Source organism: Notolepis coatsorum (genome assembly GCF_963971535.1).
Source record: "Notolepis coatsorum genome assembly, chromosome: 5".
Taxonomy (NCBI): domain Eukaryota; kingdom Metazoa; phylum Chordata; class Actinopteri; order Aulopiformes; family Paralepididae; genus Notolepis; species Notolepis coatsorum.
Genome location: NC_140169.1, coordinates 169,169,131 through 169,184,210, shown reverse-complemented (window position 1 = coordinate 169,184,210; position 15,080 = coordinate 169,169,131). Strand labels below are relative to the sequence as shown.

At 44.4% G+C, this 15,080-nt stretch overlaps 1 protein-coding gene across 1 annotated transcript in view; it reads right to left on the bottom strand.

The window, feature by feature from the left end:
- Positions 1–15,080, bottom strand: part of lrp1bb (low density lipoprotein receptor-related protein 1Bb) — a gene marked incomplete at its 5' end in the record, with an annotated part of 1,188,884 nt that overhangs the window by 543,752 nt on the left and 630,052 nt on the right. Inside the window, 1 exon segment of the mRNA XM_084314368.1 lies at positions 9,864–10,046. Within this exon segment, the coding sequence (XP_084170494.1) occupies positions 9,864–10,046 (183 nt within the window).

Genomic DNA, 15,080 nt, shown 5'->3' with positions numbered 1-15,080 from the left:
GAGACACTGGGCCGGGCTATAAGATGGGTGTGTGATGTGGGGAGAGGGACAAGGAAACAACCAAAGAACACGCAGGAAACAACAGAAGAACACTCTGAAGGAACCACAACCAAACCCACAAGGACAGGACCTCTCCACCATCTCACCCATCAACACCCATCTTCAGCAGGCAACGAGAACAAAAGGACTTTTTGGAGGGAAAACCAACTGCTTTGTTTTGTCAGCCAAGACAACACAAAGACCAGCAACAACTTATCAATTATCATTCTTTATACTGTAATATTAGGCTGGTTGTATCATCTTACGGCATAGTGTTTGTGATCAACAACCATAGCATCTTCTTATTGTAATTTGTATACACTCTTAAACTTTGATTAAACAACTGTTGAAATACCTTCCTCCTAATTCCTTCTGCCTTTCGGCCTGCTCAGTCAGTTTTGAAGAGAAGTGATCCCAGCTTTAAGGTATTTAATCACAACGCAGAGTACTAAGGCAACCCGGTTCTGAAGCAGAGCAGAACCGAAACAGCTTGGGAATCCACTTCATTTTGGTGCCGGACTTCAGTGAATCTAGTGCTCGTTTTATCACACAACAAAGAAATTTTTTTCTACACGCCGGTCGACGAGGAGAACAACTGGTCGATCGTCTTCGAAGTGACTAGGAACAGTTACTAAGAGGTGAGTGTGATAATGTATGGACGCTCTATTCGAACCGCGGAGGGGGTTGCTAAGAATTTAACCTCATGTAATCATGATGTAAGGGTAAATTAAATTGAATATTCTGGCTGGGGAGGGCGGCTCTGTAATCACTGTGCGTAGTATATTTTATTGTAATAATGTTAGCACTATGAACGGAGCGCCGTTGCCGGTCGGAACAAGTAAGGGGGTAGGAACATGTCTTAGATTCGTGCTCAGAGTTAAGCCGAGATAGACACCGTGCATAGTATGTCTTAAAGTAGTGACTGAAGCACGCCGATGCGTAGTATTTTCTACAGTAGAGAGTTAGCACGAGTAGGTCTGGTTTTAGCCTTGGGCACGGGCGGGCGTGCTGTAACAAAATAGTGCTTAATGAAATGTTTGCCGGTCGCGCCGCGTGCGGCGTTCGAGAGGCGGAAATGTGCGTGAATGCTGATTTTGTGTTTTTTAATTGTGTACTTTTTAATTGTGTTAGGAAGCGTGTATGAATGTATGTTTGGCGAATGTTTATGGTTAGGAGTGATTGGTGGGACGTGTGAGAGTATAGTTATGTTATTGTGTAATTTAGGGCACCGATTGGCCGTAGGGAATTTTAAGAAGAACGCCGGTTTTCCGAGGCCCGTCGAACGCAGCAGCCGTTAGCTGTGGTATTAGCCTCTGGACACCGGAGCATGCGGAGCGAAAAATAGACGTAATTCAAATGTGTAAGGTCGATCGATAGTGTCTTGAGATTACGGGGATATGTAATGCACTTAAAAGTTTTCATATTCGTGGCGGATAAAATAGTTATGTAATGTTTAAGGTGATCGGGATTTTCTAAACCCGACCCGGAAGTCGTTCTAAGCTCGCCGGAAATGACGACGGAGGGGTCAAACTAGTGTTTTGATATTATGTTTTTATATTTCTAATTAGATCACTACACTGGCGTTTTGAGGGAAATAGGATTCTGTTGTGGGGTATGTGGTATTATATTAACGTTGCGAGGGGACGGCCCGCGCGGCGGAACGGGTCGTTGGGAACGTTTTTATGGGATCATGGGAGAAGCTAAGCTAATGCTACCTGGCCGCGCTAAAACGGCTAAAGCGGTCGCCGGATGTGACGTCGTAAGGGTGCGCGGTCTGACGGCCCGCGACGTAGCTAACGAAGCTAATATGCTAAGCTAACATGCTAAGCTAACTGTGCTGACGTCATGGCATGACGGGGCTCTCGGAATGTCTCGCGAGGGGGCGTCCATTTTAAGTAGGGGCTCCGAGCGTCCATCTTGGGAGGGTACCGAGCGTCCATCTTGGTAGGGGTGGCGAGCGTCCATTGTTAAGGGGAAGGTGGAGTTTATTGGGAATACAGTAGGGGGCAGAAGTGTACAGGATGGATATGTTTGGATTCTGCTCACGGAACGTTTTCATTGTACGCTCTCTCTCCCCCTCTCTTATCTTGCTCCCTTTCTCTTTCTCCCCCTCTCTTTCTCTCTCTCTCTTACTCTCTCTCCCCCTCTCTTCTCTTTCTCCCCCTCTCTCGCCCCCTCTCTCTCTCTCTCTCTTTCTCTCTCTCTCTTATTCTCTCTCTCTCTCTTTCTCTCTCTCTCTCTCTCTCTTTTTCTCTTTCTCTCTCTCTCTCTCTTTTTCTCTTTCTCTTTCTCTCTCTCTCTCTCTCTTCCTCTTTCTCTCTCTCTCTCTTCCTCTTTCTTTCTCTCTCTCTCTATTTCTCTCTCTCTCTCTTCCTCTCTTTCTCCCCCTCTCTTTCTCCCCCTCTCTCTTTCTCTTTCTCTCTCTTTCTCTTTCTCTCTCTCTCTCTCTCTCTCTCTCTCTCTCTCTCTCTCTCTCTCCCCCTCTCTCTCCCCCTCTCTCTCTCCCCCTCTCTCTCTCTCTCTCTCTCTTATTCTCTCTCTTTCTCTTTCTCTCTCTCTCTCTCCCTTTCTCTTTCTCTCTCTCTCTTTCTCTTTCTCTTTCTCTCTCTCCCTCTCGCCTCCCCTCCCTCTCACCTCCCCTCTCTCTTTCTCTTTCACACCCCCCCTCTCTGTCTTTCCTTCTCTCCCCCCCCCCTCTCACCCTCCTCCCTCCCTCTCCCTTTTACCTCTCTCCCTCTCACCTCCCCCCCTCTTTCCCTCTCCCTCCCTCTCTCTCTCTCTCTTACCCCCCCCCTCTCGCTCGCTCCCCTCATTTCAACACCGCCTCTCTTCCATGTACTTCCCCCCCCTCGGCCCCCCCGAAACGCTTTCACTTTCTCTCCTAGGTTAGGGCCTGTATATAGAGTTTTTTCTATGGGTTTCAAACGCGGTGTAGTGCTAGGTATATTGTTTATTGCTGTTTACTGTAAGGTTTCAAAGGCGGTAGGTTGAGTTTGGGACTTATTGTGCATATGTTGTTGTTCCAAATTCAGTATTATTGTTGTTTTTAGGGAATTTCTAGTGTTGGCAGTGGTATTGCCTGCGTTGGCGCTACGCTTTGTTCGACAAGGCGCTCGTACTTCTTTCCTTACATTTGGACGGGCCCCGGCTGGGGCTCCGTTCCAGTTCATGTTGGTGGGCCGTAAGTTGGAGCATAATTACTCTACTCGCCTGCGGTGGGGGTGTGGGTAGACAGTTCGTCGTGGCTCACTGTCTGCCTCCACGCTTTGTGCGCTGTGTGTGGCTCGTCGGTGCTCGCTGCCACACTGCGCACATTTTTCATTTTACCAGGGGTACGGGGACTGCTAAACGTCGTGGCGGGGGTGGGCTCGCTGTCTGCCACCGCGCATTAACGGGGGTGCGCTATGCGGGCACTCGTCAAAGGCTCGCTGCCACACTACGCGTCGAATTATATTGTGTGTGAGTGTTTGGGTGACTGGTTACGGTGGGGTCAGAGGTTGTGAGTGGAATAATTTTTGAATATCCTTGAGTAGGGGGCCCGGGGGGTGTCACGTTCCAGGTTGCAAACTGGGGGTGATGCCGTGGGCCACAGGACGAGTTGGCCAGTGGAATCTCATTGGTCGGCAGGATTTTCAATATGGGGATGGTGTCGCCACCTGTGGTTATGAACGGGTTGTGTGACACTGTTCTAAATGCACGGGGACTTCAGTGACATAAGGCACTGAAAATTGATTTCTGTTCCCGTGAGGAGCGCGTTATTTTAACACCTAAAGGGTTAGGTGTTACGGGGGATATATAATAACTGTGTGAGAGATTGTGAATGGAAAATATGTGTGTTACTGATATGTGTAATGTAATATGAGCGAAATACATACTAGGCTTTCACGGACAGAAATAAATATAGTTACACATACACATAGTCATTTGCAAATTAGAGTAAAAGTGAGATTATTCACCTAAATTACAATGTCCGATACAGATGTTTAGGAATGATAGGCTGTAAATAACAACTTTCTGATTGACCACCATCTCAGGAAACAGCTGATGGAAAATAAGTTCCCCGGAGTGGTATTAAGGAGGATCTTGACAACAGGATTGCGAGTCTGGGTTTCCAATGGAGACAACTGGAAAAATATTAAGGCTGTGTCATTGATAAATCAAAAACGAAAATTGCACAAATGCTCTCATGAGATCTTAGTATAGGAGATGCCCGACATTCCATGCTTAAAGACAAATGATGGGTTGTGAATGGGAAATGTCACTGATATTAAGTGTATTTTTTGCTTCTCTCTTTTCACAGCTGCTCCAGGACGGGTGGCCAGCGCTGACAATTCCGAACCCCAACAGGGAAATCAAAGAGACTGTTGACAGTCAGGGGGTATAGTATCACAAGACCGAAATTATCAATTCCTGTTTACACCAATATAAAAGTGTGAGTGAAATTAACTCAAGTTTGGTAAAAATAGTTTGAATACAGAGAAACTTGCTTTCCAAACGGTGACGTTACGAGTGATTGAAGGAAAGGTGAGAATGGAAAATACACAGATAGGAGCAACCGGAGGGTTAGATGCACTGACCATAGAAAGGGTGGACAATCTGTCTATTTCAACGACTGGAGATGTCACAATAAAAGTGACGAAAAGATGGCCAAAAATATTCAGGCCATTACAGAACCTTGTAGTTAAAGGAGGCCGGTGTAGAATGCGTACCCAAATCAAGATAATGCCGATAACCTCTGCAGACATTACATTGACCGAATTGGACGTTGACTTGATTGACTGGAATTTGATCGACTCCCCTCTAGTGTCCAGTGAGACGGAGGGACTGGAAATAATGTCTTTTACTCCGCCACAGGGAGTCGTTGCAGCAAGCGACCCAGAGACAGCTGTATTACCCGAGTCAATCCAAGCTGAAGTGTCCGTTGCAGATGACTGCCAGTTACAGACGTGCCTCCCTCTCGAAGATCACCTAGCCGAGGCTAGACGGGTAGTGGACTATCTCCAAGGCCTACTCCAGCCCACACAGCCCGGAGGGGAGACAGGTTCCAATCGCCTCTCTCCCTCTCCCTCTGGAGAACCAGATGGCCAGAGACAGGCCCAGTTGGGGCCACAACCCGTGCCGGAACAACAACAAACCCCGATAAGACCACCCACGAGGTGGCAACCACGAGGAAAAGGTGTAGGCAAAGGCAGGAATCCGATTGGCTACCGTGTGCGGCAGGTGCACTGTTGGACGTGTGGGACCCTCGGACACATTGCTCGGAACTGTGCAGAGCAGGACCATATATCCCCAACAGGGCGTGTTTGTGCAGGAACAGGTGGCGGGCCCCTCCCAACCACGGGCCCCTCTCAAGGAACTGTGACTGGACCAAATAGGTATGTGGCTTTCTCCTCCGAACAGGCTCCAGGGAACCATGGCGATGATGGCATACAACCAGGACATGTTCTGGGCCCGATGACCCCAGGGTCATCCGGTCACAGGCAACTGACCCACCGGGTCCCACAACCCGGGGGAGACCGCCAGTGTTGTTGGGGCTGTGGAGTGAAAGGTCATTTTCAAAGGTCATGTCTGCAGAGGCCACCGGCAGAATAAAAATATATGCAACTGACTAGGGTAGAGGTGGGATATATTGAATGATAAAATATGCTCCTAATTAGATTAGAATAAAAAGTTAATAGAGGTGTTAGGTGATTAGATTATGAATGAAAGTTACTAAAAACGAATGTATGGGTGACTGACAAATGCATGAACTAATCAGACTAACAAGAGGTCAAATTATGTTAAACAGTTAATCGATATTAGACAGTGTGATGATGTGACACTGCGGCAGCTAGTGATCAGTAAATTATCCATGCTCGGTCAACATTCAGATTGATCAAGAGGTGGACTGCATGATTAAGAAATTGAAAAGACTCATAGTTGTTTCTAGTATTTTATAGTATTGATAGAAGCATATTAACAGTTATGAGCAATAGGATAGGTGTTTGTTTACTTTTATTTTTACTTCTCTTTTCTAGTGTGATATGAGCAATTCCTGACTTAGGCCGGGAGTGTACATTTCGTTTATTCATTTGATTTCCCTTTTTATTTCTTGGTTAAAAATGAGCTAGAAAGCTCACAAGTTTGGTTTATTTTTTCATTTATTGATTTGGCAGCGTTTTCTTTGTGTTTTGTTTTCTGTTTTCTTTCTTTCTGTGTGTTTTTTCTTAGGATACCTGGCAAGCTGGGAGTGATCTCGACACATCAGGACGGGGTAGTATATGTCTGTAAAATGGACTGGGAACAAAGTGAAGGAACATGAGCTAGTTATGGATTTTTGTTCTCCGCCCATTGAATACCCAGTTTTAGCGGCTGGGGGTGTGTCGTGGTTGGTGATAGTGTTGGGAAGCATGATTCTCTGTACATTAATGAAGCTCAATAGATTTGGTCGCTATTGGCCAAATTAGTCTTGTGTAGGGTGTGAACATGTGCAATTGATGATTGGCTTGTGATGTGGAAGATGTGTGTTTAAGGCGGACTGTGATTGTTGCCATACACACAGGTTACTGGGAGAATGGATGTCAGTGCTGTCCGGTCCGGGATGCAGCTGTCCGAAACCAGAGGAAGACGGTAACGATGTTTTCATGTGTATTTCACATCGAGAGGTGGAGAGTATACTGTTTTGACAGCATAATATAATGAGAGCCATGTGAATTTTTCAGAATTTTGAAATTTAATGATCTAGAAGCCATGAAATATATAGATAAATGATTTGGAAAAGAAAGTTGTCAAAAGCTCAGACCAGTAAAGAGAGTCTGAGGGATGGAAATTATGGATTCTCAATCAATTGTTGTGGTAGAAGTGATCCCCACTGTGCCCCGGAGCGATATATATTCACTACAGGATACGGAGGGGAGATTGGGGGATCCACAGTCATCAGAGAGTGGTACAAGGAAGACAGAGGACTCCATCGGTACCGTTGATGCAGGACACTGGCTAGTGTCTACCCAGCGGTTCCATGGGGAACCACAACACTGCGGAGAACCAGGAGACGCCTACCTCTTGGGCCGGGAGAGTCTTGGCCAACGCAGTGACCGAGTCTTGAGGCTTCAGAAGGGAACGACAGACAACTAACGAGCAGACAGGCGGCTAGGCCTCAGCAACAACTCCGGCTGTCAACAGGCAGCTAGGCCTCAGCAACAACTCCGGCTGTCAACAGAAGCAAGGCCTCAACTATTGACCAGGGGGTCAACAAGCGAAGGGGGGGAGCTGCTATCGCCCCTATCGACGACCAGGCGGAGGGGAGGAGACACAAACCTCTTCCACTGATCCGAGGGTCAACCAGCGAAGGGGTCGAGCAGCCAGCAACGACCTCCCCATCGCTGTGAAGAATAGAAGATACTACAGCAGGGGGCTCTACCCCCTAAGAGAGGATCTCCACGAGTCAAGATGTGCTTGACAGAAGATGGGGTGTATTAGAAAGGCAATTTGCTTTCTGAGTTGCACCCAGCAGTCGTGATATTGCACCAGCTCTGAGCAATAAAGAGGAGGCAGGGTCAAATCTAGAAAACATGGACCCCCCTCCTCAAATGCTCCATTGATCTTGGTACGAGAACAAGTATTAAAGACTGCACATGATCACAAAAACTGAAATGGCTAATTTGAATTTTAGGATCTGAGTGTGACAAATCAGATATATATTTTATCCTAATATGATTTAAAATGTCTTAAGTGTTATCTAGATAGTAGTGTGTAGAGATTGATATCTATGTTTGACATATTAAGGATAGGTAAACTATCCGAGTGGGGAACTGTAGTAAATTCCCAAACATAGACTCATGATTAACTAATGTGTGGAAATATTTAGGCCTCAAAACAATAATTCATAGATTTGTGTGTGTGTGGTTACATAGACTGATTGTGCAAATGCCCTCCTGGGGTGACAATGGCATAGTGGCAGCTGGGGTAAGACTCCTTCCCTTTAGGGGGTAGATCAAACAAAGACAAAAGGTCACGTAGACATGTTATCTCGCTGGAGTATCCTGTCACACACACAGACACTCACATACTCACACACACACATACACTCACACACACATTTTCACATACACATCCACACACACACACACAATGATGAGGTTAAAAGGAAACAACTGTTACATCAAAGCGCCCATGAAGTGTTATCAGCTGCTTACGGCCTGGGGACACAGACAGACACACACACATACTCACACACACACATTTTCGAATACACATCCACACACACACACTCACACACACAGAGACACACAGAGAGACACACACACACACACTCACACACATTCACACACACACACACACACACACACCCACACATTCACACACACACACACACACTCACACAGAAGATCTCCAAACTAACTATTTCCTGGTATATTGTTAAAATAGTAAATTGAATAAGTAAGTTAAAATATAATTAGGTTTGGTCATACTAAAATGTCTACAATTAGTTAATGTGTCTGTGCTATTTTCATTTAGATTCACTATGATTAATTGATTTGTCTATATGATATTAAAATGTATTCTATTAAGCTAACAGAATGATTAGATTTGTTAGATATATGTTCTGAAAGTCAAACAGACTTAGTAATAAAGAAATATATCTGTGTTTAGGTAATCAATATATCCTGAGGTACATCAAAGTACTAAGAAGTCAAGTAATGTGTTTAAGTAAAAAATATAAGGAAATGAAAATAATGCAATGTTAAAGGTAGATGGTTAAGGCCAGCCTCTGTTTGCATTTATGTGAAAAGGGTTTGGCCTATAAGCCAAACCCCTATTTTCAAAATGCCAGCTTAGCCGGCTTGTGATTGGAGGAACTAATGTGATGATGTCATCAACTCCGAGACACTGGGCCGGGCTATAAGATGGGTGTGTGATGTGGGGAGAGGGACAAGGAAACAACCAAAGAACACGCAGGAAACAACAGAAGAACACTCTGAACCACAACCAACAACCCACAAGGACAGGACCTCACCTACCATCTCACCCATCTTCAGCAGGCAACGAGAACAAAAGGACTTTTTGGAGGGAAAAACAGACTGCTTTGTTTTGTCAGCCAAGACAACACAAAGACCAGCAACAACTTATCAATTATCATTCTTTATACTGTAATATTAGGCTGGTTGTATCATCTTACGGCATAGTGTTTGTGATCAACAACCATAGCATCTTCTTATTGTAATTTGTATACATTCTTAAACTTTGATTAAACAACTGTTAAACTATCTTTCCTCCTAAATTCCTTCTGCCTTTCGGCCTGCTCAGTCAGTTTTAAGAGAAGTGATTCCCAGCTTTAAAGTATTGAGACACAACGCCGAGTACTAGCCAACAGGTTCTGAAGCAGAGCAGAACCGAAACAGCCTGGGAATCCACTTCACCAGTATATCTTTTTATTTTCTAAAAAAATAAACCAGTTCAACACTGTATGCTCTAGTGCCAGTGGTTCCCAAACCTCTCCTCGAGACACCCCGGCCGTTCCATGTATTTGTTAAATTCCACCACCAACACACCTTGATTCAACTAATAAAGGGCTAGTTAAGTTGAATCAGGTGTGCTGGTGGTGGAATTTAACAAATACATGGAATGGCTGGGGTGCTTCGAGGAGGATTGGGAAGCACTAGTCTAGTCGATTTTGTGTTTTGAGCACAAAGTTCATCATAGATCTTGCCTCTTTATTTTGCTCTCAAAGTGCACCAGATTGATGCATTTAACTTTAAAATGTGCACAAAATCCTGTGGAAAACACTGTACATTCCTACCTGTAATGTTGCAGGTGGACTTGGCATAGCCGGGGTACATTCATACCTGTATCTTTGCAGGTGAACTTGGCCTTGGGGTCACACATCCTCTTGGTGCCCTCACAGGCTGCCTCGTCACTCCCGTCCTCACAGTCCTTGTCTCCATCGCAGCTCCACCTTTCCGGGATGCAGGTCCCGTCTGTCACACAGTGGAACTCCTCCTCGCTGCACTCGATGACCGAGGGTAACACTGGAACAAATGGAATTTATTAAAACATACACACAAACTAAAATCCCATGTGCTCCATGCCCACCGTTTTTATATCCATTGCGACTTTCACTTTTACTTCACTACTTTAAAAATAACAAATGATGATACTTTTACCCCACTACATTTAATGTTTTTCATGATTAACATTTAATGATTAACACACATTACTCACTACGAAATAATATCTGTATATAACTGTCTCATCATGATATTGTATTATCGGGACTGTATGAATCAAAGCCTCTAGGTGGCGGTATACAAGTGAGAACAGTCAACTGCTCCTGCACATTTGCTTTCATTTCCGATGGATGCACACAAATAATAATAGTATTCATATGATTAAATATAATTATAATTATATATAATAATCCAAATTATAATAATATTCCTGAGAAAAGAGTCCTCAGTGTGCATGGACCTAACGCTAAGACTACTTGATACTTTGAGGAAATGGTGTCCGCTAGAGGTCTGCCCTCCTCTCAGTGATGTCACCCGGAGGAATCTTTTTTTGATCCACTTTTTCTCCTCTTTTTTCAATTTTTCTCCCATCCCAATTTAGCTGTGCCAATTCTCCCCTCCTCTGTCTTGAACGTTGCTCGCGTACGCCCCCCACTGGCCGGTTGTAGGGAGGATAGAAGCCTTGCATCACATGTCCCCTCCGATACATGTGGAGGCAGCCTGTCACATCTTTTCACCTGCCAGCGTGGACTCTCATTGGCGAGGAGTAACGTGTAGGAGGCTCACACTGCCCCCGCCATTTTCCTGTCTCTGCTGTGCAGGCGTCCCCAACCGACCTGTAGGAGTCGCTGTCCACAAGGTCCAGATTACCACCCATCGACTTCCACCCGCTAACTCTGCCAATTGAATTTTGAACTCTCGAGACACAGAACACGTTGGTGCGTTTACATGTCAGGTTATTACACATCCTCCCAACGGAACGATAGGATTACGGTTGAAAATCGGCTAAGTGTAAGTATACACTTTAAATACATTTAATGTGAGCTACTTTAATAAAACGTTTACTCGAGTGATTTTCTTATGGGTGACTTTAACATTTACTGGAGTCACTTTCAAGTAAGATATCTTTATTTTTACTCAAGTACTTTATACACCACTATTTATGCCACAGTTGGTGTCCGGTGGGAAGCGGCTAACTCTCCCATCACATTACCCTACAAATTACACTATTACGTATGCAAAGGTCCAGCGGGATCCAAAGGAACACGTATCATATCATCCATCTCAGAACATGTTTCTAAAAGGCTGTGAATCTGACTCACCGGCCCGTTGATCAAGCCAGACGCTCTGCTCATTCTCCTTAGAATTTAGTGCTGCCAAAAAATATATTTCCACTTCCCAACCATACCTAATGCTCAAGATTCAAACACACACACACAGTATTTCCCCCGATAGCCAAGGTGAAGCTAAGAGCGGTTGGTTCCCCTTGGGGTAGGGAAAGCAGAGGCAAAGCGGAGAGCGGAGAAGGTTCACGTCAGGAAAATACTTTGATGTATAGTAGGGGTGTAAAGGTACACGTATCCGTACCGAACCGAACTGTTTGCGAACGGCTGTGTAGTGTACCGAACGAATACAACGGTATGTTAATCACTAACGACTGCCCACCGGGGGCTGTTTTTTTCACAATTGAATATAATTATTATTATAAAAAAGAAAAAAAATTACAAGTCGATTATTAATTTCAATATAGAATATTCGTTGACAGCCCTACAAATACAATTAGTTACTGCACACTACATCACCCCTGAGTGGAACATGGAAAGCCAAACTTTCCCCCACTGTACCGAAAACCCGTACCGAACTTTGACTTCAAAACCGAGGTACGTACCGAACCGTGGTTTTTGTGTACCATTACACCCCTAATAGTCTCCACATTCTAGTGACAAGCTAGCGAGCTGTGAGTGTCGCAGGGGCAGACTCTGGCTTTCGGAGGTAATTACAGCAGATTAAAAGATTCCGATCTTGATGGTACTGTAGCTCTCCGTTAAAACGGGGGAAGAACTAGATTGGATTGGTCACGTGTGAGAGTTGTGGTCATCGGACCGCGGCTGATTAATAAAAGTAACAGTGAACTCGCTTTGAATGAAAAATCAACCTAAAGGAGATAGACCTACTGTAATGCTCGTTTGAAAGAACAAGTGTTTTCATGACCAAAAGAAAGCATTGCAATTGTACAATTTCCAAAGCAGAACTGTACATTATTGCACAAGCCGTTATTCTGGAGGGGCACAATTAGGCCAATATCTTCTTTGCATGAGTTCCTAGTATGCTGTCTGGCACTTTACCTCTTAATCAGCCTCTCTCTCTCCTGAACTCTCTTTTGCATGAATTCACATAAAAAGACTATATCCACAATGCAATTTAGAGAACATAGATAATAAAGCCACATATGAAAGGAACCTGCCAACACGGTAATAGCTGTATTTTCAAACACAATGCATAGGAAGCAGCACAGTACAGATGAGACTGTGCTGACATCACATAGCAGCGTCTGCTCTGTTGCCAATACAGGCTCAGACTGAACAGTAGTAACCTATTTCCAAAACTGCTCAGCCTCCTTGAAAGACCCATCATCACCACAAGTCTAAGTATATAACCTGTAAACATGCATGCATGCACACACGCGCGCACACACACACACACACATACACACACACACACACACACACACACACACACACACACACACACACACACACACACACACACACACACACACACACACACACACACACACACACACACACACACACACACACACACACAGACACAGGCGCCCATAATGAGCCATGTGGTAGCTAGACAACCAAATAAACATGATGTGAAAAAGTGGTAGGGCGTGCTATCAAAATAAATTGCTATAGCATGTAAACTGGTTTGGTGTCAAATAGATTTGCATTATACAGTAATTGCTTTGTGGTAACATTGACTGTGTATTTCATAACTAATATGTGTGAATAATTAGAGAAACATAATGCAAAAGGAGGTGTACCTTTTTAACAGCATAATGGATTTTCAGTGATCAGCAAAAGGTGATATTATTGGTGTTACTGAGACAGACATTCCAAACCCCCCCCACTCAAGTAAATGTGGTCAACTACTAGAACAAAGGAACTCGAAAGTCACACCCCACAGATGGAACGGTCACTCACCCTACTAAAAGAGATCAGATTTCAGAGACCAGATAACCAGCTCTGATAGAATGGTAAGACTGTATGTAAATATAGTCACACCCAGCGCCTAACAGATTACATGCAGATAAACACAGACCTAACTTGCTTTTGCTAAGAGTTCATGGAAACTAATTCACAAACAAGTTATCTATTAATCAACTGTTTAGTATAAAAATGTACGCAAAAGAGTAGAAACTGTGATAATACTGGAAGAGTGTAATTCATAATACACTAGAGATATTTGGGTAAAATGTTTAAATAGGAGATGCCTCTGTGGAAGAAAGCCACAGACCCCCTGGACTGAGAATACCTGAGCAGCAAAGGAGGGGGGCCAAAAGCAGACCCCTCTGTTTACTGAAGGACAACACCCGATGAGGAAATCGGTGGGGGGGCAGCCAGCCCCCACACAGGAGATCGATTGGCGACCGCCTCCCAGAAGACCAACCTGATTGGACCAAAACGTATTATTAGACTGTTATTATTGGTGGAAATCGGAGTATTTAACAGAGAGCGCAGTGTTTGAGAGACAGGCCAGTCCTCCTGGGACTGCGTCCTCTCTCAACCGCTCCCACCAGAGACTGCTGATTTTCATGTGAGTAAATCATGGGAGAAACCAATGTTGTTTAAAGTTTAGTGCTGAAACCAGGTTTACTCATGTGTAAAGGCTCAGTAAAGATTCTCTATTTTATTGATGTTAACATGACTGTTTTAGGTACAGACTGGGTTTGATGTGCAAACCTTATTAATCCTTTGTACAACATGTGTTAATGTACTCTGAAATAATCCTTGTATGTGAAAAGCAACCTTCTAATTCACTCTGAGCCCTGAGGCAAAATAAATAATGAGTTTTTGAACCATAGTTCCTTCTTTGCCTGGCCTGCACAGTTTATTCAGTAGAGAAAGACCATTTGTATCATTATGACCTTCTTCCTTTTCCAGATAGCAATCTCATTGTACTGCAAATCACCTTAGATATTGATTAGAATATACCACAGAATGGTGCCGTTTTAAGACCCGTTCTGCATTGTTCACATATTGAGAGCAAGCAGTAAAAAGGACCGGGAGTTGAGGTGTTGCAGTGCGGAAGTTTTGCTGTCTGGAAGGGGAAAACGGGGTGGTGTGGTTTGTCGTGTAGCCAGTAGCAACCAGTTGGGGCCCGGGGGGTGGATGTTGTTTTTGCGTACAGGGGGGTGGGATGGTAGAGCAGGGATGAGTTCTATTACGTATTAAGTTTAGACCGCGGCTCTCAGGATGAGATGTTTTGTGTTGGCGAGGATCAGTGAAGTCGGAAATCACAATGATCGACTCTGGCCTCGACTGTACAGACTGGTTCTGAATGAGGGCGCAGAATAGGACATAAGGTGCTTGTGTTAATTTAATCTAGATATTGGTAGCGTCACTTAAGTGTGGATTAGTGGTATAGGATCGCACAAATAAGTGAGTGGTTACATGGCGTTTGATATCTCGGGGTTGAATTGATGTCATTAATCATACGTGGATGTGATGAGAACATTTTGAAGTTTTGAAAATGTTAGGTTTGCTAAAAGGCCTGCATTTGTGCAGGGCTCATAGCAAGTCAAAGGTGTGTTGGATCATTCGAACCTCTAATGGATCAGAAACGAATGAACTCTCGTGCCTGATGGCTGTCGCTTTAATAGAAGGGGCTTGCTTGGATATATCCCGGAAATCTATCTCTAGCCGTGCTCAAGGCGAGTGAGAGATATGGTGGAATATATGAAAGGCGAGTATCAAACCTTTTGTTGAGCGATGAACAGTAGACACGAGAGAGAGTGGTGCCGAGGGCGCACAATACTAGTTTTAA